Source organism: Crocodylus porosus, unplaced genomic scaffold, assembly GCF_001723895.1.
Source record: "Crocodylus porosus isolate Cpor-Errol unplaced genomic scaffold, CroPor_comp1, whole genome shotgun sequence".
Lineage (NCBI taxonomy): Eukaryota > Metazoa > Chordata > Crocodylia > Crocodylidae > Crocodylus > Crocodylus porosus.
In genome coordinates, this window is record NW_017728918.1 from 78,457,643 (window position 1) to 78,481,071 (window position 23,429).

A 23,429-nucleotide genomic window follows, 5' to 3' on the forward strand; every position below is an offset into this window, starting at 1 on the left:
CATAAATCTTTGAATAAAAAGATGTCTGAATGTATGTATGTATGTATGTATGTATTTATTTATTTATTTACTTACTTATTTATTTTAATCCTCAAACAGTACAGAACAGAAATGAAAAAAGAAGGAAGACAAAATTGTCTGAAAGTAGAAGGGTATTTTAAACTGTCTGATAGTTAGGAGTCTTTCCTCCATGTTCCTGTATTAGGTCAAAGGATGCAAACTAATAATCTTGATTTATGACTGGAAACCTGATCTTGCAGCTAGCATAAGGAAATTGCTCAATAATCCAATTAAACATACTTCAATAAACCAATGTACTTGCATCTCAGTCCATTGACCTGATCGGTATTGGAAAAAGAATCAGCCTGGAGGAGGAATGTTACAACAGAATGAATCTACTTGTTTCAGAAAACACAGCCAGACACGTAATATGACAGCAAGAAAAAGAGGATGGTCCTCTGGTGCACTGTTGTTAGAAAAACACAGCTGTCACAAACTACCAATCCAGCCCTTTAGTCTTCTCAAGATAACTGTTCTGTCAGATCTTACCAGCAAACTGGCACTGGACCAACCATAATCAAGCATGTCCAGCGGTTTCTATTTTGCAAGACAGAAAGAAGAAACTTTTGTGGGAAATCTAATTAGCATACACAATAAAAATGCTTCCCTAAGATTCACATCATCATTTGTAGCAATATGCCTTTTCTTTAGGAGTGGATGCACCCAAGAGGAATATTAAACTATTCTAGATAAACAACTATGCTGCTAGGTAATCCAATAAAAGCCCAGTTTTAAGATCATTCTCAGACTTGAGGCTACCACTTTGTATGGACGAGTCTTGGATCACAGTTTTCACAAGCCCCCAAAATTGAATCTGTTCCTGCAAAAAGTACCTAAGTAGACATCATCTGATTTACTCAGACTAATCCATGCTTTTAAGCATGAAGAAGTGTGTGCCAGGAAAACTGCAGGTTCAAATTCAGAGGCCAGCTGGAGGCTACTTAAAAAACTGACCCTACCTAGGGTCTTTTAAAAGTATATTACTGTTCCAAAGATTGATTTATCTGTACTTAACAACCATGACATATTCATTTTATATCTGTAATTGCACTTAAAATTGTTAAAAGGACATTATTGAAGTAGCAAAGTTAGGAAATGCACAACACACCTGTATGCAGCTTTAAGGTAGTCTCAAATGATATGATTATTTTAAGAATCTGCATGCTCCTGACTAACATTCCTGTAAAATTTTTGTATAGAAATAAAATAATTATAGCTTGTTAAATAGCACTGGTACAAAAGAGCAGCATATCTGAAACAGACACAAGTAATTACTCTGGGCTCAATAGACAGGTCAGGAGATAGGATGGGAAAGGTGAATCCTCAGCCCTGGCTAGGCTGCACCCCCTATCTGAAATGCTGCAAGACAAGAGAGGGGTGTCCAAAAGAAAGGCAATCTCAAAGGTAGCAAGTACAAATTAGGGCAAATTCAAAATGCTGGCTGGTGTGCAATGCTGTAAACTCAATTGATTTTTGTGGAGCTGTGGCAGTGTACACCAGCTTATGATCCAACCAATTTATCTACTTTGGGATAAGCAGCTGACATTTGGTCATGGTAAACAAACATGTATCCAAGGTAGGTTAGCGAAACCTGACTTCATCTCAACCTCTTTTCCTAGTCTAGACTATCCCTTACAAAGCAGAAAGAGACGCACTATACTTTGAAAGGACAAAAGACTTCCCACAGAAGGCCAGAAGTAACCATTAATTTTAAATAGATGAACTCATAACTAACATTTCTGAATGTCAAAATATATTTTTATTGTTTTATCATAACTAAGGACATTTTAATGTTTACATTCATTAATACTGGGACGTTTTAGACCCATTTTGGTTAGTTTTGATAGACAATTATTCTATTTGGAAACGTACTGGCTAAGACTAGGTCTGAAGGAGGAATGTATCTCCGTCCCCTGCCTAGGCAGGGGACATTGAAAAAATTTCCAGAGGATGTTGGAATAAAATAGTTGGTACTGCCAGAAAGACAAGAGCAGGTAATCTTTGATTACTATTTACAGCAAACTACTTATTGCTGCATTTCAGAGAAGGTGCCACACATTATTTTGGTCCACACGAATCAGATGCTCTTATGCATATCTGTACCCTCTTCCAAGTTTAACTACATTAAATGCAATTCTTGGTATCAAGATATTTTGGGAACTCATTCCAGTCAGCTGAAAAAACTCTATGGTAGCACTTTTTGCAGGAAATAGCTTCTAAGATGCCAGAGGTATTCAAATCAGATGGTTTCCAAGAGATACCAGGCTACAGGAGCTGGCTCTGTGCGTTTAAAAATACCTATTTTTAAACACAAAACTTGAAAAAGGACATTTGAATAAAGGTATCAAAATGCACAGAAACGTTAATAGGAATGGTTGCAAATCTTTAACACAGCAATTTGTGTTGTATATACTGCCATGGACACCTATAAGATAATACCACATATTTATGGGCTACTCATGGAAGACAAGCAAGTCATTAAATTAAGATATATACAAACACTACATTTTGTGATGCATTATCCCGACTATTTTTATATGGTTCTAATCCTACTTCTTGTGAATTTGAATGTTACTTTGTTTTTTTTTATTTGAAAAGCTCAGTTTTCTATTCATTACTTATGACCAGATTTCCTAAATGCTAGTAAATGGCCTGTAATAAATATATTTAAAGCAACAAAATCATAAAAAACGAAGAACCTCAATATTGCAATCTGCTATTAAGAGCCTCATTCCATAACCCTTACTCTGCAAACAGTCCCCTGACATCACAAGTGTCATAATGCCATAATTAGAGGCTGCAGTGTCCAGCCACAAATTTTCACTGGAAAACAGAAAGGCTTTACCACTATGAGAATATGAGTATAATCAGCACAGTGTTACTGCCAAAGATGCAGCAGAGCAGCTGTGCATTGGGAGCAGCCACAAAGTATGAGGCAGTGCTAAGCTACCACACTGCTAATTGCAGCTATGCTGTCTGCTGCTGCTGCAGTGGCAACTATGTTTTGCACCCTCCAAAAGAAGGCAACACCAAGGGTTGTTGCCTTGCTTGCCCCCACCTGATTGCCAGCCCCCCTGGATTGGTTGGAAGTCAAAAGTCAACTGGAATCAACATCTTTCTCCCGGTGACTAGTGAAAGCAATCTGGGAAATTGATATTGTGAACGGGTTCAACTAATGACATTATGTTATGTTGGGAAAAAACACCTCCAGGAATAGCTTCAGTCAGAGTGGGCAACCCTAGCCCCCACTCAGTTACCCTACTGGCTACTGCACAGATATAGCTTCTGGGCCTGATTTTCCTCTTGTGCCAGTTTTACACTGATATAATCCCACCACAGTCAATGCAGTTATTCATGAACTACACTAGTGTAAGGGTAGGACACACAAAAGCTTGGAATCACAGAGAAGTAGCGCTCAAAGAGAGCTCCAGATGTCACCTAGTCCAGTGGTGCTCAATCTTTTTTGCCCAGCAGACCAGATGGACAGTGCCCAGCCTGTCCACAGGCTGGATCCAGCCAGTGGTCCTGACATGGCACATAGGGTGGGTGCAGCAGGGTCCCATTTGGCCATATGGGGGTAGGTGGGAGAAGGAGCATGAACTAATCTACAGGGGGAACAAAGAGGCATGGCCCAACCTTGGCCTCACCCTGTTGGGGGGAGGGGGAAGATAGCATGCAAAGCTGACCTGAGCAGAGTGTGGGGCCCGGGGCAAATCAGCCCATGCGGGGCCCCGCCCCCACTCCAATCCCACAGGCCCGAGACCGAAGAAGCTGCCACCGCCATCAATAGCAACGGGGGTGGGGTGGGGGAGTGAGCGGCTGGATGCAGAGCCACCACTCTGCCCAGCTCTATGGGGCCCACCGTGATCGCCCCGATTCGCTCCCCTAGGGATAACCCTGATGGTATGACTCAGCTCCAACCCTGCTGGGAGGAAAAGGAGTATGGCCAGGTCCTGCAGCGGGAAGGAGCCACAGCCTGGCCCTGTGTGGTGGGGAAGAGGTATGGACCAGCCCTGACCTGGCCCTCTAAGGAGGGAAGGGAGCATGTTCTCATGCCAACCCAGCCTTGTAGGCAGGAAAGGGGGCACAGCCCAGCTCCATGGGCGGGGGGCTTGGCTCAGCCCCAACAGGGTGGGAACAGTACATGGCCTGGCTCTGGAACATCCCCATGGGGAGGGAAGGGAAAGGATTTGAAAGCAGGGGAGGGTGGTGGTATTGCCAATGCTCCCCTGCCACCACATTTTCCAATACATGGGGAGCCCCACAGGCCAAATGCCATGGCTCTCAGGCCACACATGGCCCATGGGTTAGAGGGTGAGCATCCCTAATCTAGCCCAGCTCCCTGCCTGAGGCAGGATCATCCCTATCCAAACCATCCTAAACAAATCCATAATCTAAACTCCTCATAAAACTACCATCAACCCTAACATAAAACGTCAACACCCTAATCTGCCACAGGTAAATCAAACGAACCAGGCCAGCCTACATCCTCCTTCTATGAATATATGCTTGAGAGATCCTATGTAGAGGGCCATGCTGTTCTGCAGAGGAAGGTGAAAACCCCCACAGTACATCCCTTTCAAAAGAGGGAACATTGCAAAAAGGCAGCAGCCAGTTCATTCTAATTGTTAGCGATGAACTAGCTGAAAATGATCCAAATGCTGCTCCAACTCTGCCCCTGAATGAGGGAGTGTTGAAATTGGAGCCGGTTTTCTGCATTAGTATGTACCGGCTCTGTGCTTTCAAAACATTCCCTTTTTGAAAGGGCTCCAAGTTTTCATGTGTCCATACCCTAAATGAACAGAAAATAAGGCCCTTTTAAATGCTTCAGTCTCAGGACCTGCCCAATCTGAAATTGGATCAGCGTTGTTATACTAAAGTAGCTACAGTGGGGAAAGAAACTATATAAACACGGCAATTCATTGCAAAACAGGATTTGCAACGGTACAGTTTTAGTCAAACTAGCAAATGTTTCATTTGGTTCAGAGGAGGACTTGCACTGGAAAACTTGCCTCAATGATGTAGCAGGGAAAACTACATGGACTCAAGCCCAGTCCTCACTACTGTAGCTACTGCACTACAACAAACAATGCAATACAATGTCTTTGTTCATCTTCTTCCATTGCCCCTTCTCTGAGTCACCATCTCAATAACCTCAATTTCTATCAGAAGTTCTGAGTCAGCTCACCGGGAAGAGACCGGGGTAAGAGGTAGGAGAGAGTAATTTGTAATGAAAGACACAACAGATCTATACGTCTGGCTGAAGAGTTTCACATTTAAAACAGTGAGTTGATGGAATATGTAAGAGTCAGTAGAAGAAAGAGGAGATGGGTCATTTGGGTTTCAAAGACGCTAGCTTCCTCCTGGCATCCATATTAGTTTAAAAAACAAAACAAAAAACGGGCACAAATCCAGCTCCATTTTAAAGAGTAAGTAGCACTCATGCAGCTAAAGATAGCAATAAGAACATGATCTAGGGCCATTTACACAGATTTAGATCCTACTTTCCCTGTGCCCTTCTGAGCACATTTTCAGCCAAAAACATAGGGTGCTTGTACACATGACAGGGGTTTAGTCCTCGGGGTGTTATTCTATGCCCCCGAAATTGAAACAGTGGGGCAAAGAACAAAATACTGAGGGCTAAACCATTAACCAGTTCAATTTTTCCATCACATTATGGTAAGGGACCCGATCCTTTTCTTTTTTTGTCAGAGCCAGAGCTGGAGCCTGTCCAAGAGCGCAGGCTGCTTGCTGGCCAGGTGCTGCCCCAGTTTGGAGGTGCCTGATCCAACGCTTCCCCAAGCCTGTTTGGACTTCCAGTGCCCCATGCACCATCCCCGCTGCCTTCTCCAGCCATCAGCACACTCAGCTTCCCCAAGGCAGCATGGGGAGGTGGCAGGAGGACGGCTGGGTATGCTGGCAGCTGGAAAAGGCAGTGGGGACAGTGCATGGAGTGCTGGAAGCCTGAGTGGGCTCAGGGAAGTATTGGATCAGGTGCCTCCAAGCTGGGGCAGCACCCAGCCAGCTAGCAACCCACCTAGGCTTCCAGTGCCTGTGCACCATTTCCACTGCCTTCTCCTACCACCAGCAAATCCAGCCACCTTCTTGCCACCTTCCCAGGCTGCCCTAGGGGAAAGCCAGCCCATTCCCAGGCAGCCCCAGGCATTCTGCCAGCCACGGGAGCAAGCTGAATGCAGAAGTGGCATGGGACCTGATTTTATTTTTTTGGCAGAGCCTGCCTGCCCCTCCCACAGCCAGGGGGCAAGCTGACAGCTGCACTGTTGCAATTTGCTATGATGCAAACTAATTCGAAACCCTCAAACCTCTTGCACATGTACAGCGTGATGTCATTAAGCCACACAAAGTGACATTTCTGTCACGTGAACATGATAATGGTGTCACATTTACAAGTCCCCATAGTTTCCAACCCAATTAGATTAGGAGAGCCTTTCATTTCTGGGAACCTTGGTTCAAATAGTGCTTATGAACAAAGTAAACCCAACACTGAACCAGGAAAGTACTAAAGCATGTACTTAACTTGGTTTTTGTGACATAAGCTTATGTATGTACATAAGCTTATGTACTCTGTTGCATCAGAACCACTGGCAGGTCAACTATGAGCCGAATTTGAAGTTCTTTGGAAATGCATTGCTTTTAGGTGTTTATGCTGCCATATTCATTCTTAGTTTAAAAGCAGGGTGGTCATTGGTCACTTCAGGCACTTGCTCTCTGTTGTGACCTTAAGAACATAAGAATGGACATTTACTGGGTCAGACCACAGATCCATCTTGCCCAATATCCTGCATCACACAGAGAGTGGCTGCTGAAAAGGGAGAGTGGACTGTGTATGATAAGGCGTTTTGTCCACACTGTTTCTCTCTCATTTGCAGCCTCCAGCATTTAAGGTCTAGGAAGTTCTGATTCAGAGGCTGTATTCCTGACTTCCTGTGCAATAGTTACTGGTGCCCCTTTCCTCCAAGGATTAGTCCAATACCTTTTTAAATATGGCTAAACTGTCAGCATCCACAACATCTGGTGGCAATGAGTTGCATGATGTGTAAAAAAAAATTTCCTTGTGTTAGTTTTAAACTTACTACCTACTAGTTTCATGTTGTGACCCATAGTTCTTGTATTGAGAGGGCTCATAAATAATAAATCCCTATTTACTTTATCTTTGCCACTTAATAATTTGTAAAACCGTATCATGTTCTCCCCCACCCGAACCCTCTCTGAATAGGCCTGGCCTCATTTGGAAGCCCCTCCATGCCACTAATCATCCTTGTTGCCCTTCTCTGGACCTTCTCTAGTTCTTCTATATTCTTTTTGAGGTGTGGGAACCAGAACTGGGTACAGTATTGGACACATCATGGATTCATAAAGGGGAAAAAATTATACTTTGTTTTGTTTATAATTCTCTTAATTATCCCTAACATTGTGTTTCCCTTTTTGATGGCTGCTGAGCACTGAGCTGATGTTTTTAGCAACTGTCCGCAAAGACTCCCAAATCTCTTCCCTGTCTGGCAAGGGCTAATGTAGAGACCATTACTGTATGTACAGTTTGGGTTATTTTTGCCCACATACATCACTTAGCACTTATCTACATTGAATTTAACCTGCCATTTAGTTGCCCATTCATTCAAGCATGCCAGAGCCTTCTGTAGTTCCTCACAGTTTGCCTTCGTCTTTACCACTTTGAATAATTTTGTCATCCACAAATTTGACCACCTCATTACTCACCTCCTCTTCCAGATATTTTCTGAATATGTTAAACAGCATTGGTCCCAACAAACATCCTTGGGGGATCCTCTTTCCATCTTGAAAACTGAACATTTATAATCACTCTTTGTTTTATATATCGGAATGACATTATAGCAGCCTATAATATAATATTGTACAGCACCAAGGCCTCAAATATAAACTTCACTCTATGATACCTAAGTGCAAGTGATGTGCTTTCATCCTGAACATGTTCTACAGCAGATCATTTAAACTCACTACTAGTCAGGGAGAAAAAAACACTACAAACTCTGAAGAATGGAGTCTCTCAAGGGTCAGTGCTAGCACCAATACTTTTTAACTTATATAATCTCAGACTTCCCACATACAACATCTAAGCAATACGAATGCTGATGATATCTCCATAGTAGCCCAAGGAATTGATATGACAGAACTGGAGAAGATACTGAGTATAAACATGGAACTCGTCGCTAATCTCCACAAGTGGCTTTTAAAGTTGAGCATCAATAAATCAGTATCATCACTCTTCCACCTGGACAATCATCAAGCTAAGAGCACATTGAACAATGCACTAAGACTCATATCAAGATGCACAATTTACACACACACAGAGATACTCTATGTACTAAACCAAGTGACATAAGAAAACAGACTCTAACATCATTACTGGCAATAGAGGCAAGAGATGACAAAAATCACCTGTTCCATCAACTGTTAACTGAAGACCCAAAGATATGAAGGCTTAAGAGGCTTAAAAGTCGTAAACTATTAATACATGAAGCCCATAAGCTCCTGAACCAAACCTATGGGCACCAATAGAGTGGGCTGACTGCTGGGAAAGATCAGACCTATTCCTACAGTATTTTATACCAACATCAAACAAGTCTCCCCTTGGGCACACCTTTGACAGAGAAGCATGGGTCAAGCTGAACAGACTGAAATCCGTATAGAGATGCTCCACAAAATGAACATCTTGGACAGCCCCCTGTATGAACTTAGTGTCCAGCCAACAGCACAGCACTTAATCAAATACCGCAATCTTTAAAAATGCCCAGACAGGGCAGACACAATCTGCACACTGAATGATGATACCAGACATCTGACATCATACAAAACAGAGAGATCTTTGAGCCAGTTTCTAATCCACGAGTTGACATTACCTGTGATCCTGCGACTGCCTAACTTAGTTAAGAGCCTTTGTGAAGGGACTTTGTCAAAGGCTTCTCGGAAGTCCAAATATACTATGTCAGCTGGATCACCTCAATTCACCTGCTTACCGACACCCTTAGAGAACTCTAGTAGGTTGGTAAGATATGATTTCCCTTTCAAAGCCATGTTGATTCCACCCCAGCAAGTCATATTCATTCATGTGCTGAACAACTCTTTTTTATATTATTATTGTTTCTACCAGTTTTCCAGGAACACAATTTAGGTTCTCCCAGCCTGTAGGTCCCCAGGCCCCACTCTAGAGTGTTTTTTAAAATATTGGAGTCACATCAGCAACCCTCCAGTCCTCTGGCACCAAAGCTGTTTTTTGTGATGGGTTGCATACTATAGTTAGGAGTTTGGCAATTTCCGATCTGAGCTCCTTCATGATTCTAAGGTGAATGTCATTGGATCTTGGTGATGTGCTACTGTTTAGTTTATTGATTTCCGCTATGACCTCAGCAAATGAAACATAAATTTGTGTCAGCTCCACTGACCTGTCCCTGGAGAGAAATGGATCTGGTGTCAGAATTTCCCTATCTTCCACAGTGAAGACAGATGCAAAGAACGCATTTAGTTTCTCAGCAATGGCCTTTAGCACTCCTTTTACATCCTGATCATCCAGAAGCCCAACTGACTTTCTGGCAGGTCTCTGGCTTCTAAGCTACTTAAAGACATTTTTGTTGTTGTCTTTTGCATCTCTAGAAAATTTCTCCTCAAATTCTTTCTTAGCTTGTCTTATTACAGTTTTGCATTTGATCTTCCAGAGGTAATGCTCCATTTTATTTTCCTCATTAGTGTTTGACTTCCACTTTTTGAAAGAAACCTTCTTTCTTCTTATTACTTCTGCAACTCTGCCTTTAAACCATGCTGGCTTTCTTTTGGTTCATTTTCCTTTTCTTTTTTTTTATTTGCAGTATGCATTTGCTCCGTGCCTCCAATATGGTGTTCTTAAGCAGTTCCCATGCTGCTTGCAAGTTCTTTACCTCCTTTGGGGACCCTTTTAACTTCTAACTAGCTTCCTCGTTTTGGTACAGTCTCCATTTTTAAAGTTAAATGCTACTGTTGTAGATTTTCTTCCAGTCTCCTCTCCTACATGGATGTCAAACCCAACTGCACTGTGGTCACTATCTTAGCCGGGAAGGCACATAAACTCTGTGAAAAAATGTTAAATCACAACCAGCACCTGACTGATGCTACGGTAAGAAGGCCCAATAGGCTAGTGGTTAGGGTACTTGCCAGGGACTAGCAGACTTAGATTTTAGGTCTACCTCACCTAGGCAGCGTTTGAACCTACATCTCCAACTTCCCAGGAAAGTGCACAAGCCACCAGGCCATGAACAAGGCAGGGCCAGGACCATCCTTCACATGTCCTGTTGAAGCTGGCTGAAGGTCATGCAGAAGCTATCCCACTCCTATCTACCAATTTTATACAATGACTACTAAATGAAAAAATGCCTTTGGGGGAAGGAGCAGGAGCCAGAACCCAGGGCATCCTGCCTTCCAGGACAGGTCTTATTTCACTAAGCCACACCTGTATGGCTGTTCCCCTTCTGACCCCATGTATTTCACCCTCTTGACTCCTAGTGGTCCAGCTCCAACAGAAGAAAAAGAGAGGACCTAGGGAATGGAGCACTCTGCTAGTAGTGGAAACCATACACTCTAAACGTCCTCTGGATGAATATAACCTGCAATCTGTACCCCATCTCCTAAGCTAAAAGGTGAAAGGCCTGCCCTCCCCCTCAGATTCATAGAAGGAGAGTCAGAAGGGACCTTGTAGATCTTCAAGTCCGACTCCCTGCCCTGGGCAGGAGAGAAAACCAGGCTCAAATGACCCCAGCCAGGTAGACATCTAGCCTCCTCTTAAAGACCCCCAGGGTAGGAGCACCTCCTCCTCATTTTTGTTATTGTTGTGATTTATATACATTCCTGAGGAAAAGGAGGATCCAAAATACACCTAAATGGCCAGAAATACCCCTAACATAGCTAATTTCAGCTGTGTAAGTGTTACTTAGCTTCTAAAGGCAGAGCTGGATCGAGGCCTTTGCAGCTACAGAAGCCTGACAACGATGCACGTAGTTCTGAGGAAACACCATCCTCAGAATGCAAGGTGATTTTGGAGGTGACATCTTTTATTGGATCAGCTGCAGATACTATTTGTCAACAATACATTTAGAAACAGCTTTTGTGTTCCAAATGCCACAATTTAAATCTGATTATTTTGATATTAAAGTCCATCCACATAGAAATAAATCAAAATCACTGTAGAACGGTTCTGTAGCATGCAATGGATAAAACAGGAGAGGAAATGTAAAAGCTTGTGTACCTGAGATGCCACTCATCTCCACTCTAGGAGCTACACAGACAACCAAGGTCAACTCATTTTCACGTATGCCATCATGAAAAATATTAAAACACAAAAGCGAATTCAACAAAATGAATCCAGACTAGAAAATGTATTGCAAGGAACAATCCATTTATTTACACGGACAGAGACTGGATGATCCGATAATTCTTTTCTTACTTTACTTCCTTTTATTCTAATCTGGAAAAAATGACTGAAAAATAAATGGAAAAATAAGGGAAAGCAAATACAGAAATTATTTTTAAATGTGTTAATAAAACATGTAGATTACTAATATTAAAACTTGTATTTGCTAACTCCATCTATTTTATTCTTCACCTACCTGTATGCTCAACTACCTCTTTCTGTTATAGTGACTACTAACAATGTATTAGCAAAACCCATTATGAGTACTAACAGCATAACAATGAAACATGACCAGCTAAACTGTACTGGAGGAAGGTGACCATGCAAATATATATAGCTTAGAATTAATTCAAAATATTGCATTACTATACCATACTAAGACTAAGTGATAGATTTTTCTTCTCATTTTTGGCAATCTCATATTCTAGTCTCTTATTAACTAGACTGAGCAATCGGTTGGATAAGACTGCCAAGAAAGTTTGTGTGTGAAAGAACTGCAAAAATCACTGCATTACTGGCTTTTATAAAGTTGCAGAGAAAGGACTGTGTCTGAATCTTCATTACAGTCATTTTACTCCACTACAGCACCAACAGCAGAAGCAGAGACAGGCACCAATTCTCAGAAATAAAAAGGAATGTGGGATCTACAAGTAGGTTCTGATTTTTTTTCAAAAGACCATATAGACATTTGTTTCCAGGCAAAAAGTGCAGCTGCAGGTTTAGTAGCATTAGAATAGAATTAGCTTTATCATGCAAGCTTACCAATAGAAGTGCTCCTCCACCATTTTTGTCACTGCTCTAGAAACAGCTCTTTCATGTGGACCAAGGTTTTTATTTAAATTCACTCCAAGTTTCTCTTCCAAGAAGTCAATAATGAACTCAGTGCCAGATACTTTTTTGTGGTTGTATTCAATCCAGGGCATTTTCCCTTGAGGGGAAAGTTTTCCATCAAAATAGTTCTAAGAAAAGAAGCAAGTAAAGAAACAAAAAACATACACAAAAAGCCCTTCAGCTTCTGTTTAATCAGAATAAAAAGGTGCAATTATCCAAATCACAAAAGCAATATTCTAATTTCAAGGTAACTACCAAACAGCAGCAACCTGACTCTAAGTTTACGGACAGAAATTACACATAAACAAGTATAAGGGATCAGAAATCAGTTCAGATCTGTAACGCAACAGAAGTTCAATGCACATAAACCACTTTCAAAATGGCCAAAAACAGTTTATGATAAACATGGATGGGTGTAGTATCAGACTTAACTGATTTGGATTAAATCAGTTTACTGAACTTCTGTCCCAGATCCTCTCCAGATTCAAGATAACATACAGTCCCCCAGCATCCCAGGTTGCTTTGCACCTCCCCCGCAACTCCCCACTTACAGGATGGGTGGGCTAGCCTTGGCCCAAGCAGACAGGCTTGGTCCATGCCTTTCTGCTTTGGTCAAGCAAGGAGATGCGCACTACCACCCCCTGAGCCATTGCAGGCATGTGGCTGCAATGTCAAAAAGTGAATGTCTGTTCACTTGCTTATCAGTTCAATCTATACAGCTTAGACTAACCTGCATAGATTGAATCAATTCAGTCTCAGGCTTTTTGACTGTCTGTATTAGCCTAAAGGGAAAGGCAAAAAGTTTTTTCCAGCAAAAGTAATGCTAAAGCAAGAAAATTTACCTGTCATTTTTTAATACCAAGCAGTAGGCCTGATCCTGCAATGTAACTTGCCCTTCACACTTGCTGTAGTGTGTATTAATTATTCTATTAAAAACCAAAGAGGATTAAAGGCATCCAGCATCCCACAGCTCAGGACCCAATATTCTGAAGAATTTTCATCATAGAACAAAAACCAACTTTGGGACTTGCACAAAACAGCAATTCTCCTCTTAAAAACACTTTATAAATATTAAATATCCTCATAGCCCTGAGATAGAAAATGCAGCTAATCTGCGCACACACACTGAAAATGGGAGAAAGAGGGACTGAAGTCCACCTCAATCTTCTCAAGAGCAGCAATAGGCAAAAAATCCCAAAGTCAAGTGCCTCCACCTTCTTTCAGGCCTTCAGTAAGCCTAGTTTAGACAGACATTCCTAGCCTCTTTGGCTAGGAAGGAAGTAGAGCTTTATGAACCCTTTCAGCAGTTGATGTTCTGCAAGTGCCACTCATTTTCTTCAATCAGATCCACAAGAACCAGACATGAGTCTGCATTCCCATTAAAATGCATGAGATTCCATACAGGCCAGCATGTACAGATCAGACTGTACTACCAGGGACTTATTGCACAAGTATTATCTCCATTTTATCATGCCATGATGCCCCCTGGTGATTCCACAACCATTCCCACTCTGCCCCTACGGCATCTTCCTATCTCACCTGCCATGGCTTGATGGAAATATAATGATAAAAGCATGGGAGGCTGCCCTGGTCTTACTCTAATAACCACCCAAATTGGGGTCATGGACTTGTGGGCCAAATGCATGGTTCCATACCTCCCCTACACCATGTCCCATGCCTCATAGATGGCATCCTCACAGATGTTCAACCAATTGCTGACACTGCCCTTTGCTGGGCCTTCCAACCCCTTGGCCTCTCAACCCCACTCCAGTTGCCAGACCCCTCAGCCTCCTCTCCAGCCCCTTTCTGGGCCCCCAGGCCCTTCAGTCTCATCCAACCTTTTCTTGGACTACTAGGCCCCTCGGTCTTTCTCCCAGCTCTTCTCTGGGCTCTCAGCTCCTCTTTGGTCCCTTGTCCCTCAGAGCCATCCAGCCTGCACTCTATTTCTGGCCCCACACTGGTCCCACCCTACTCCCTGGCCCTCACAATAGGCCTGAGGCCCCTCACTGGGCCTCAGAACACCAGGCTTTGAACCCCTCTGGTCCTACCCTCTATTCCCTGGCTTCTCGCTGGGCCGCTGGACTCACATGATCCTGGTCTTCCTTGGTCCCTCATTAGGCCTCTGATCCCACGTGATCCTGATCTTCCCTGGTCCCTCATTGGACCTCTGGACCCACATGATACCAATCTTCCCTGGTCCCTCACTGGGCCTCTGGATCCACGATACCGATCTTCCCTGCCAAGTGCTTTCCTGTGGGGTGTGCTTCCCTAGCATTACCCCTCCATGGTGTCATCCACAAGGCAGTGGGCACTTAAGCTTTCCAGCATCCCATCCTTGCCTTTCCTTGGAGTGGCCCAGGCATGGCATTTCAAGGAGGCTGCTTCGCCACAGGTAGCCCCACCATGCTAACCAGCTCCTAGTAGGGTGCAGTTTCAGGTTTTACCCGAGACCAGTCTTCACACCTCTCTGATCTTGCTCACCTCTCTCTGCCCCCCACAGACATCCAACACCTCTCCTGGGTTGCTAGCCACTGGACCCCCTGGCTCCATCTCTCCTCTGAGTCCTACATCTCTGATCCCAGCTCACTCTTGGACCCACTGGCCATCATCATCCCAGGCTGCACCCGTCTTAAACCCTTTCCTCTCTCAGCTATGGACCCCCAAGGACCTTTGGCCTGAGGCCACTAGAGAACTCCAAGCCCACCCACCCAGCTCTGGCAATCTCCACTGTGGTCTGTTTCAAGCATTGGCCTATCAGCCTCTCCCTCAGGGCTTGCATAATCTCTCACTATATCCCCTGTGCACTCAGCCCCTCTCTCTCTGGGCTCATCTAGCCACTCAATAGACCACAGGTATTCAGCCCTTCTCTCTGGGCTCTGGATCCCCAGGAACCTCCTCCATCCCCTTAATTCCTGCCCAAACATCTGGATGTCCTTCTCCTTGTTGGCATTCAGGAGTGGCAGCCTTCCTGCTTGGTGATGTTCCTACACCAGCTCCCAAGATGTTACTGCCAGCCTGCTCTCAGGGTCTAGGCTTATAGACTAGGCCTAGCCACAACTGCTGCCCCCGGGTCAGCTGGCTCTGATCTGCAATTAGCCCTGACCACCACCGGCCGGTGGTTCAACAGGCTACCTAACCACTTAAAGTGACGGACACATCAAGTGTCCTGCCACGTTAATATTAACAACATACCATGCTATTTTTTATTATTGAGCTTTGGAATAATCTTGCTGAGTCTTGTTATTATGTAAGAATCTCCACCTGCATTAAAAAACAGAATAAATTTCAAAAACACAGTAGAAAAACTCAAAAAAACCTATACCCTGAAGGCTCAAAATGAGAAGCCAAATAAAAAAAATTTCAAATTTAGCGCACTTTTAAGTCTTGTCATTTTTAAACCAATCTAAATTTGTTTGAGGGCCTGATCCTTGGGTTTTTTAAGTTTCAGTGTCAACAATGTGGTTAGGCCTCCAATATTTATCTTCCATTAATCTATTATAGATTCATTAAGGGATTATATGGACAAACAGCTCATTTTGCTGCCAGAAGTACTAATGTCTCCATCGCGATGGGGATGGAGGGACCAAAGATCAGCAGAAGAATTCAGCACCCTGACTACATTTTGAAATACAGATGCACAATGCATTACAAATGTGTGGTCATTTCCAGGCACATATTCCTTCTAGATCAACATACAAGAAATAATAAAAGAATATTGTTGGGAACACAATGCCTTCTGCTTCAAGCCATTTTGGGATTCCTGCCCATCCACACATATGATCTGAGGATAAAAAATATGATGCTAGATATGCAAAAATAATGCAATAGGTATCACCTGACTTGCATATCAGGGGGAAGGAATGATGGATGCTGTGCTGGTTCATAGTAAAAAGGCTAAAAATACAGATTACCTAAAATAAAAAAAAGATAAATATTTTATCTACCATGTAGAAGAATTAATCGAGAATAATACTAATTCTATAAAACCCTATTAATTCTGTATGTAGCACTGTTGGTTTTAATATCTGCTAATTTCCACAGGCTTTTTGTTGTGATAAAAATATCAATATCTGAAGCAGTGGTTAGGTGTTCATAAAACACAAGTACAATTTTTTTGCTGTAATACCAAAAATCAAAGTGGTTTCATTAAAAAAGTTAGTGTAGGCTATATATACTGTATTTACCTGCATCCAAGATGACCCTGAATTTAAGACAACCTCCAAATAATAATATTCTACACATGGAAAATTTATAAAATTTGTTATAATTTTCCACATGCAGAATCTAATTATTGGAGGATGATCTTAAAATTTGTCCCCACCACTTCAGCAGGGAAAGCAGTGGTAGGGGAGCAGCAGCAGGAGTTAGGCATAGGGGGAGGCATTAAGGGAACAGGCTGCAGGAAGAACAGGAGGTGACAGGCAGTAAGGGGGCAGTGGGAGCAAGGAAAGCAGTGGAGGGATGGGAGGAGGCAGCTGTCTTCCTATTGCCTGCCCTCCCCACCCCCACTGTGACTGCCCCACCCCTGTAGCCTCTGATCCCTGCCTACACCCATCATAGTCTCAGGCCCTTGAGCTCCCTTTCCTCCCACCACATCCTCTTCCTCGAACCCTATGCATCTCACCTGCCCCAAACCACCCACCATTTACCCTTGCTCTGGCAGCAGCAGGCTCTGTCCCCACTCCAGCCTGAGGCACAACACACAGCCCCATAGCAGCAGGATAGAGCCAGTATCATTGTTATAGGGCCAGGCTCCGTACCCCAGGCTGGAGCAAGGACAGAGGCTTCTGGTGCCAGGGCAAGAGTAAATGGCGTGGGTGAGGTGAGGTTGGGAAGATGGATGAAGGAGGGTAATGGGGGAAAGAGGGAAGAGAGGGCAGGGATCTGAGACTGTAATGGGGAGAGGCAGAAGGTGCAGATGGCGGCAGGGAGCCAAGCAACAGGTGTTGCTGTGGCTCCAACCTGGGGGCTGGGGTAAGAGCTGGAGCTACAGCAGCTGCCTGCCCCACTTCTGCCTTTTACTTGATTAAAAGATGAGGGACTTTTCCTTCCCTATGCTAAATAGGAAAAAACTTCATGTTGGAATCGAGTAAATATGGTAATATGCACTTCTGTATATACACATGCATGTGCATTTGTTTGTTAAGAATGATGTTCCCACAACATTAAAGGTTACATTTTCAAGCACAAAATATTTAGGAAGCACAGCAGGTAAGGTCTGACTAACAACAATGGCTTAATCATATTGCATTGATTAAACTCTGATGTGTCTTAAATTCCCTTGGTATTCCCATATTTGCTTGTAGTTTTCTTGTAGACTAAAGTACAATTCATTTCTTGATATGCTAAGACACTTGATATCCCTGAATAAAAGTTACAGTACAATGCAGATATTTTAAACCAAAAAACCTTAATATCTTTAGAGCTGCTACCAATTGTCAGCAACTATCAGTTAAACACTCGCTTAGGAGTCAGTCCAGCTGCAAACCAGTGAATGAATATGGTATTGTTATAAAAAACAAAATCTACCCTAATATATTACCTATGGTCTAAAAAAGCAGTTGTGAAGACAGCTCCTTTGAAGCTCTGGAATTTGCAAGCAGAATTTCATGGGACATCTTGGGTTTAGTTCACAATGATTTCCTGAAGGAATTAGCCCTCACCCTTCCAACTACTGTAGCATGGGGGGGGGGGGAGGAGGTTGTTTGTTTAAATCTAATTCTAAACTAGTACAAAAGACTTTAAGAAAATGGACCATTTTGATGGCCCAAATTGATCAGATTCTAAATACCCAATCTTGACTTCTTCAGAAATAATTACTGCAGCCAAAACTGTTTCCTTCAAACTTTTACAGAGGGTAAGATTAAAGTTCCCAAACTTGGCAAAAACAGCTGCAATCATCCTGAACAGACTGGATCAGACAAGTTTACATAGAAGGACCCTGGATTCAGAAACTCAGGGAACTGATGGGTGGGATCCCCTGCAAGGCCAGTCTGAGGGGGAAAGGAGTCCAGGAGAACTGGATGTACTTTAAAGAAACCTTACGGAAGGCACAGAAACAAAGTCCCGCGCTGCAGGAAGACTAGCAAGTATGGCAGAAGACCAGCTTGGCTTAGCAAGGAACTCTTCAGTGAGCTAAAACACAAGAAGGGAACTTACAAGTAGAAACTTGAACAAATGGCTAGGGAGGATTGTAAGAGTATTGGCTCGGGTATCAGGAAGGCCAAAGTACAATTGGAGTTGCAGCTAGCAACAGACATGAAGGGTAACAGGACATGTTTCTACAAGTGTCAGCAACAAGAGGAAGATCAGGGAAAGTGTGGGTCCCTTACTGAATGGGGGAGGCAGCCTAGTGAGAGATGATGAGGAAAAGGCTGAAGTATTCAGTGCCTTTTTCACCTCAGTCTTCACAGGCAAGGTCAGTTCCCAAACTACTGCACCGGGCAGCAGTTTGGGGAGGAGGTAAGAAGCCAACCGTAGGAAAAGAACAGGTTAGGGACTATTTAGAAAAGGTGGACGTGTACAAGTCCATGGGGCTGGACGCAATGCACCCCCAGGTGCTGAGGGACTTGGCCAATGTGACTGTAGAGCCACTGGTTATTATCTTTGAAAAAGCATGATGACTGGGAGAGGTCCCAGGTGACTGGAAAAGGGCAAATATAGTGCCCATCTTTAAGAAAGGGAAAGAGGAAGATCCAGGGAATTTCAGACAAGTCAGCCATACCTCAGTCCCTGGAAAAAATCATGGAGAAGGTCCAGTCAGAATGGATTCACCAAGGGCAGGCCATGCCTGATCAACCTGATTGCCTTCTATGATGGCTCTGTGGATGCGGAAAGAGCAGTGGACATGATATACCTTGACTTTAGCCAGGCTTTTGATACGGTCTCCTACAACATTCTCACAAGCAAGCAAAGGGACTATAGGTTGGATGAATGGACTGTAAGGTGGATAGAAAACTGACTGGATCATTGGGCTCAAAGCATAGTAATCAATGGCTTAATGTCTATTTGGCAGCCGGTATCAAGTAGAGTGCCCCAGGGGTCGGGCCTGGGGCTGGTTTTGTTCAATATCTTCATCAATGATCCAGAAGATGGGAAGTAGTGCACCCTCAGCAAGTTTGCAGGTGACACCAAGCTGGAGGGAGTAGTAGATACAATAGAGGGTAGGGCTGGGATTCAGAGCGATGTAGACAAATTGGAGGATTGGGCCACAAGAAGTCTCATGAGGTTCAACAAGGACAAGTGCCAAGTCCTGCACTTAGGATGGAACAATCCCATGTACCAGGACAGGCTGGAGAGCAACTGGCTAAGCAACAGCTCTGCAGAAAAGGACCTGGGGGTTACAGTGAACAATAAACTGAAATAAACCAACAATGTGCTCTTGTTGCCAAGAAGGCTAACAGCATACTGGGCGGCATTAGTAGAAGTGTTGCCACCAGTGAGGGAAGTGATTATTTCCCTCTATTTGGCACTGATGAAGGCACATCTGGAGTCCTGTTTCCAATTGTGGGCCCCTAACACAAAAACCACATAGACAAATTCAAGAGAATCCAGTGGAGGGCAACAAAAATGGTTCAGGGGATGGGGCAGATGACTTTTGAGGAGAGGCTGAGAGAACTGGGTACATTTAGTCTGGAGAAGAGAAGAAAGAGGAGGGATTTAATAGCAGCCTTCAACTACCTGAAGGGTGCTTCCAAAGTGGATGGTGCTAGACTGTTCTCAGTGGTAACAGATGACAAACCAAGGAACAATGGTCTCAGGTTGCAGCAAGGAACTTTAGGGTAGATATTAAGAAAAACCTCTCACTAGAAAGGTAGTAAAACACTGTAACAAGTGACCCAGATAAGCTGTAGATTCTCCATCCTTGGAGATTTTTAAAACCCAGCTAGACAAAGCCTTGGCTAGTATGATCTAGTTGGGGATGGTCCTTCTTTGAGCAGGAGGCTGGAATAGATGACCTCCTGAAGTTCCATCCCAACCCTAATTTTCTATGATTTTATGAGAGCCAACCAAAATGTTTTGATAGTCCCAAATGCCAACTTTTTTATTTTTTAGAGGAAATCTTTAAATGTTGATGTATTTTTCTGATTTTGAATTACTTCTTTTTTCAAACTTTCTCAGAATGGACACCGTTGTTCCTAACTTTGGCCCTAACCAAAATGCAGCCTGTAGGCACAGGCCAGAGAATAAACTATAAATTAGTCACAGTTATTTCTCTGTTTCTCACAACAGTGCAAGGGACAGCACGTTATTTAATTCCTTTTCTGAGAAGACTATCACTTTATTTTGTACACCCAGCAGGCTACGGTAGAGAACAAGAGAGGATGCCAGCCCTCTCCCTTGCTGTCTGGTACCTGTCACAAGGCAAGCAGCCTCCTGCAACCTGCCAAAGCTATTGTCATCATCTGAACAAGGCAGAGCAAGAAGTAAATGGACCTCTAACGCTTCCTTATTCCCATGGCGCTAAATAGGAGCTCAAACAGCTTAGCTCATAGTGCTTTTTATTTGCTGTTTGATTTCATAGTAGTGCTTTGCTGTTCTGTGCTATGACACAGTATAACTGCTAGGTACACCAGTTACATAGTACTGAGTTCTCACTCTATGAGGATAGAAAGAGAGACAACAGTCACGGACACTAACAAAGCAGTGGGGTCAGGTCAAGACAGCCTGGAAACAATCAGCAATCAGTGACAATATTCAAGACAGGAGGACTGGTAAAGCAGCAGTAATACAGGCAATAAGCAAATACATCAGCTGAGGAGACTGTGGTGGCCTGTGTTGGCAAAGATGTTCAACAAAAAATGGACAAGGAGTTCTGTCAACAACTGAACCAACCGATAGTCCGTCAAATATCTTTGCCATGTGTGGAGGCCTGAGTGAAGCCACAATGTTCCCTGGAAGGTCAAGAAAGGATTAATAACAAGGTGTGTGTTTTCTTTTCATATTTTCTTGCATACTACACACACCCAAATAAGAAAAAAACCTTATTTTTGGAAAGGCAGAATGCAGGGGGAAAGAAAGATTTTCCAGCATTATGACTACATAGAGCAGGGATAGAGCCTAATCTTCAGCTGACTCACACTCCCTTTCCTCCTCAGGCAAAAATCTTCAGCTGGATTGTCAAAATCTCTTGGCTGCTGAGCCAAAAACTGAAACTGTAGCTGCTGTTGAAGCTGCTGCTGAAGACTGAACTTAATGGGTGGATCTAGGATTTGGAAACACACTAAAAACAATCTTTAGGGCTGTACAATAAGAGAAGAGAGACCGGGAGTAGCTAAATTGCTAAAGAAAGAATAGCTTGATTAGTGGAATATCCAAATCATTAAAAAACGAGAGAGTCATTAACACCTCTTGAGTAAAGGAAATCAGGTAGATCAGAATGAGCTATGAAATCAGTTGATTCCCCTAGTGCTATCTGAATAGAAATGCTACTTCTGATACCAGGCAGGTGGTTTTAAATTTTGAGTGGAGCAAGAATCAAAGGTGAGTGACCACATGACTGCACCTCTCCCAGTCTGTCCCTCTAGACTCTGCCCCTTCCTCCATGAAGATTCTGGAGGGAAGAAAAGGAAAAGAAGTAGCAGACATCTTACAGTATCTCCATGCTTCTATTCTGCCCAGAAAATCAGCTTCCCCACTTAAGACACATATCCTGATTTTGGAAAGCTAATGTTTTGGTAAAGCGTGTGCGTGGTATGTAAATAAATGTAGATAGGGCACATATTTGCCAGCCCGCAAACCTCTAGCTGCTACCATGTACTAAATGCAAGAAGAAAGAATAACCTGACTGACCTGAAGAGGAGTAAGTAATTGTTACATTCTGGGCATGTCTACCCGTGAAATTAATTCAACTGAAATAAATTCAACTGCCTGGGACTATGGCACATTAAGCAGGGTCAAACTAGCCCCAGCTGGCAAGGGGCCCGAGGGGAATCAGCCTGCCAGCCCAGGGCTCCTCCAGCCTGGATCAACATGCTGCACAGGGACTGGCTGTGCACAAGGGTGCTTCAGTGTGGGTCTAGCCAGCAGGCAGCCCCTGCACTGAAGCACCCTCATGTCCCAGCCAGCCCCATCAGCCTTGTCACATGCGTTGCGCTGTGCTAAATAACATCACCATAGGACACTACTTGTGTTGACAAGTACTAAGCTATGGCAACATTTCTTAGTTTAGGGCCTAATAGGGCCATATGTATAGACTCAGAGACTTTACTGCAGAGCTAATTAGGCCACTCTGCAGTAAGCATCTTGTGTAGATGTGCCCTCTTCTCTTTATGATATTAAATATTGAGCAAAATATTCCACAGTTGTGCTTGTACTTGTGGATCCTAGGACTACCACAGCAAAACAAAGTCCTTCCCACTTATTCCTGTTCACCTAAGCTCAATCACATCAAGTAGGCAAACTAAGAGGGGTCCTCTAAACACGTCTCGATCTAAGAAGTGTTGCTAGGTAATCTTAGAGTGGCTCTAAGACATGCACTTAGGACCTGTCCAAGTAATCTACTTCACCTGAATGCCAAGCTTCTCTGTGGATGGAATGGGAGCTAGTGGGCAGGACATATTTTCAGTGGCAGTCCCAGTGACACCAGGGAGACTGCATGATGCCTAAGCATCACCTTCTGCTTCCCTCTATTCACACTGAAGGGGAAAAAAAACATGCCTGGATACTCTGATAAATTCATCAAATAACTATTCCCTACCCCATGATCATTAAAATTTCTCCTGCAGAGAATGATAAACGATTCAGTTCAAAACTGTGCTGTTTCACAGTCCAACTAACATAGGTTTCTGAGCAATCCTAAATATTTCCCAACAATTTAATTCCAACTTTATTTGACATGCCTTTTCCTTAAGATGCTACCTCCGAAAGTATCTTAATACCTTGTTCATAGCAAGTAAGATGACACAGATTATTTCAGATATTAGAGCTGCTTCTTCAACTCAGAAATAGTGGACCAGCTTAGAGAATAATAATTGGTTCCTCAAAAATACTTTTTCCTCATTCTGCTCTCCCTGAAGTCACTGACAAAACTACTGTCCCCCATTATGGTTAAGAGAAGGTTCCCTCCTGTTACTAGCATGATTCAGTGACACAACAAAACCAT

At 43.3% G+C, this 23,429-nt stretch overlaps 1 protein-coding gene across 1 annotated transcript in view; it reads right to left on the reverse strand.

Annotated features, from left to right (window-relative positions):
- The window catches only part of FAXC (failed axon connections homolog), a 56,593-nt gene that overhangs the window by 24,673 nt on the left and 8,491 nt on the right, over positions 1 to 23,429 (reverse strand). The window contains exon 3 of the mRNA XM_019537789.1: positions 12,257 to 12,453. Coding sequence (XP_019393334.1) covers positions 12,257 to 12,453 — 197 coding nt within the window. The remainder of the gene's footprint in view (positions 1 to 12,256; positions 12,454 to 23,429) is intronic.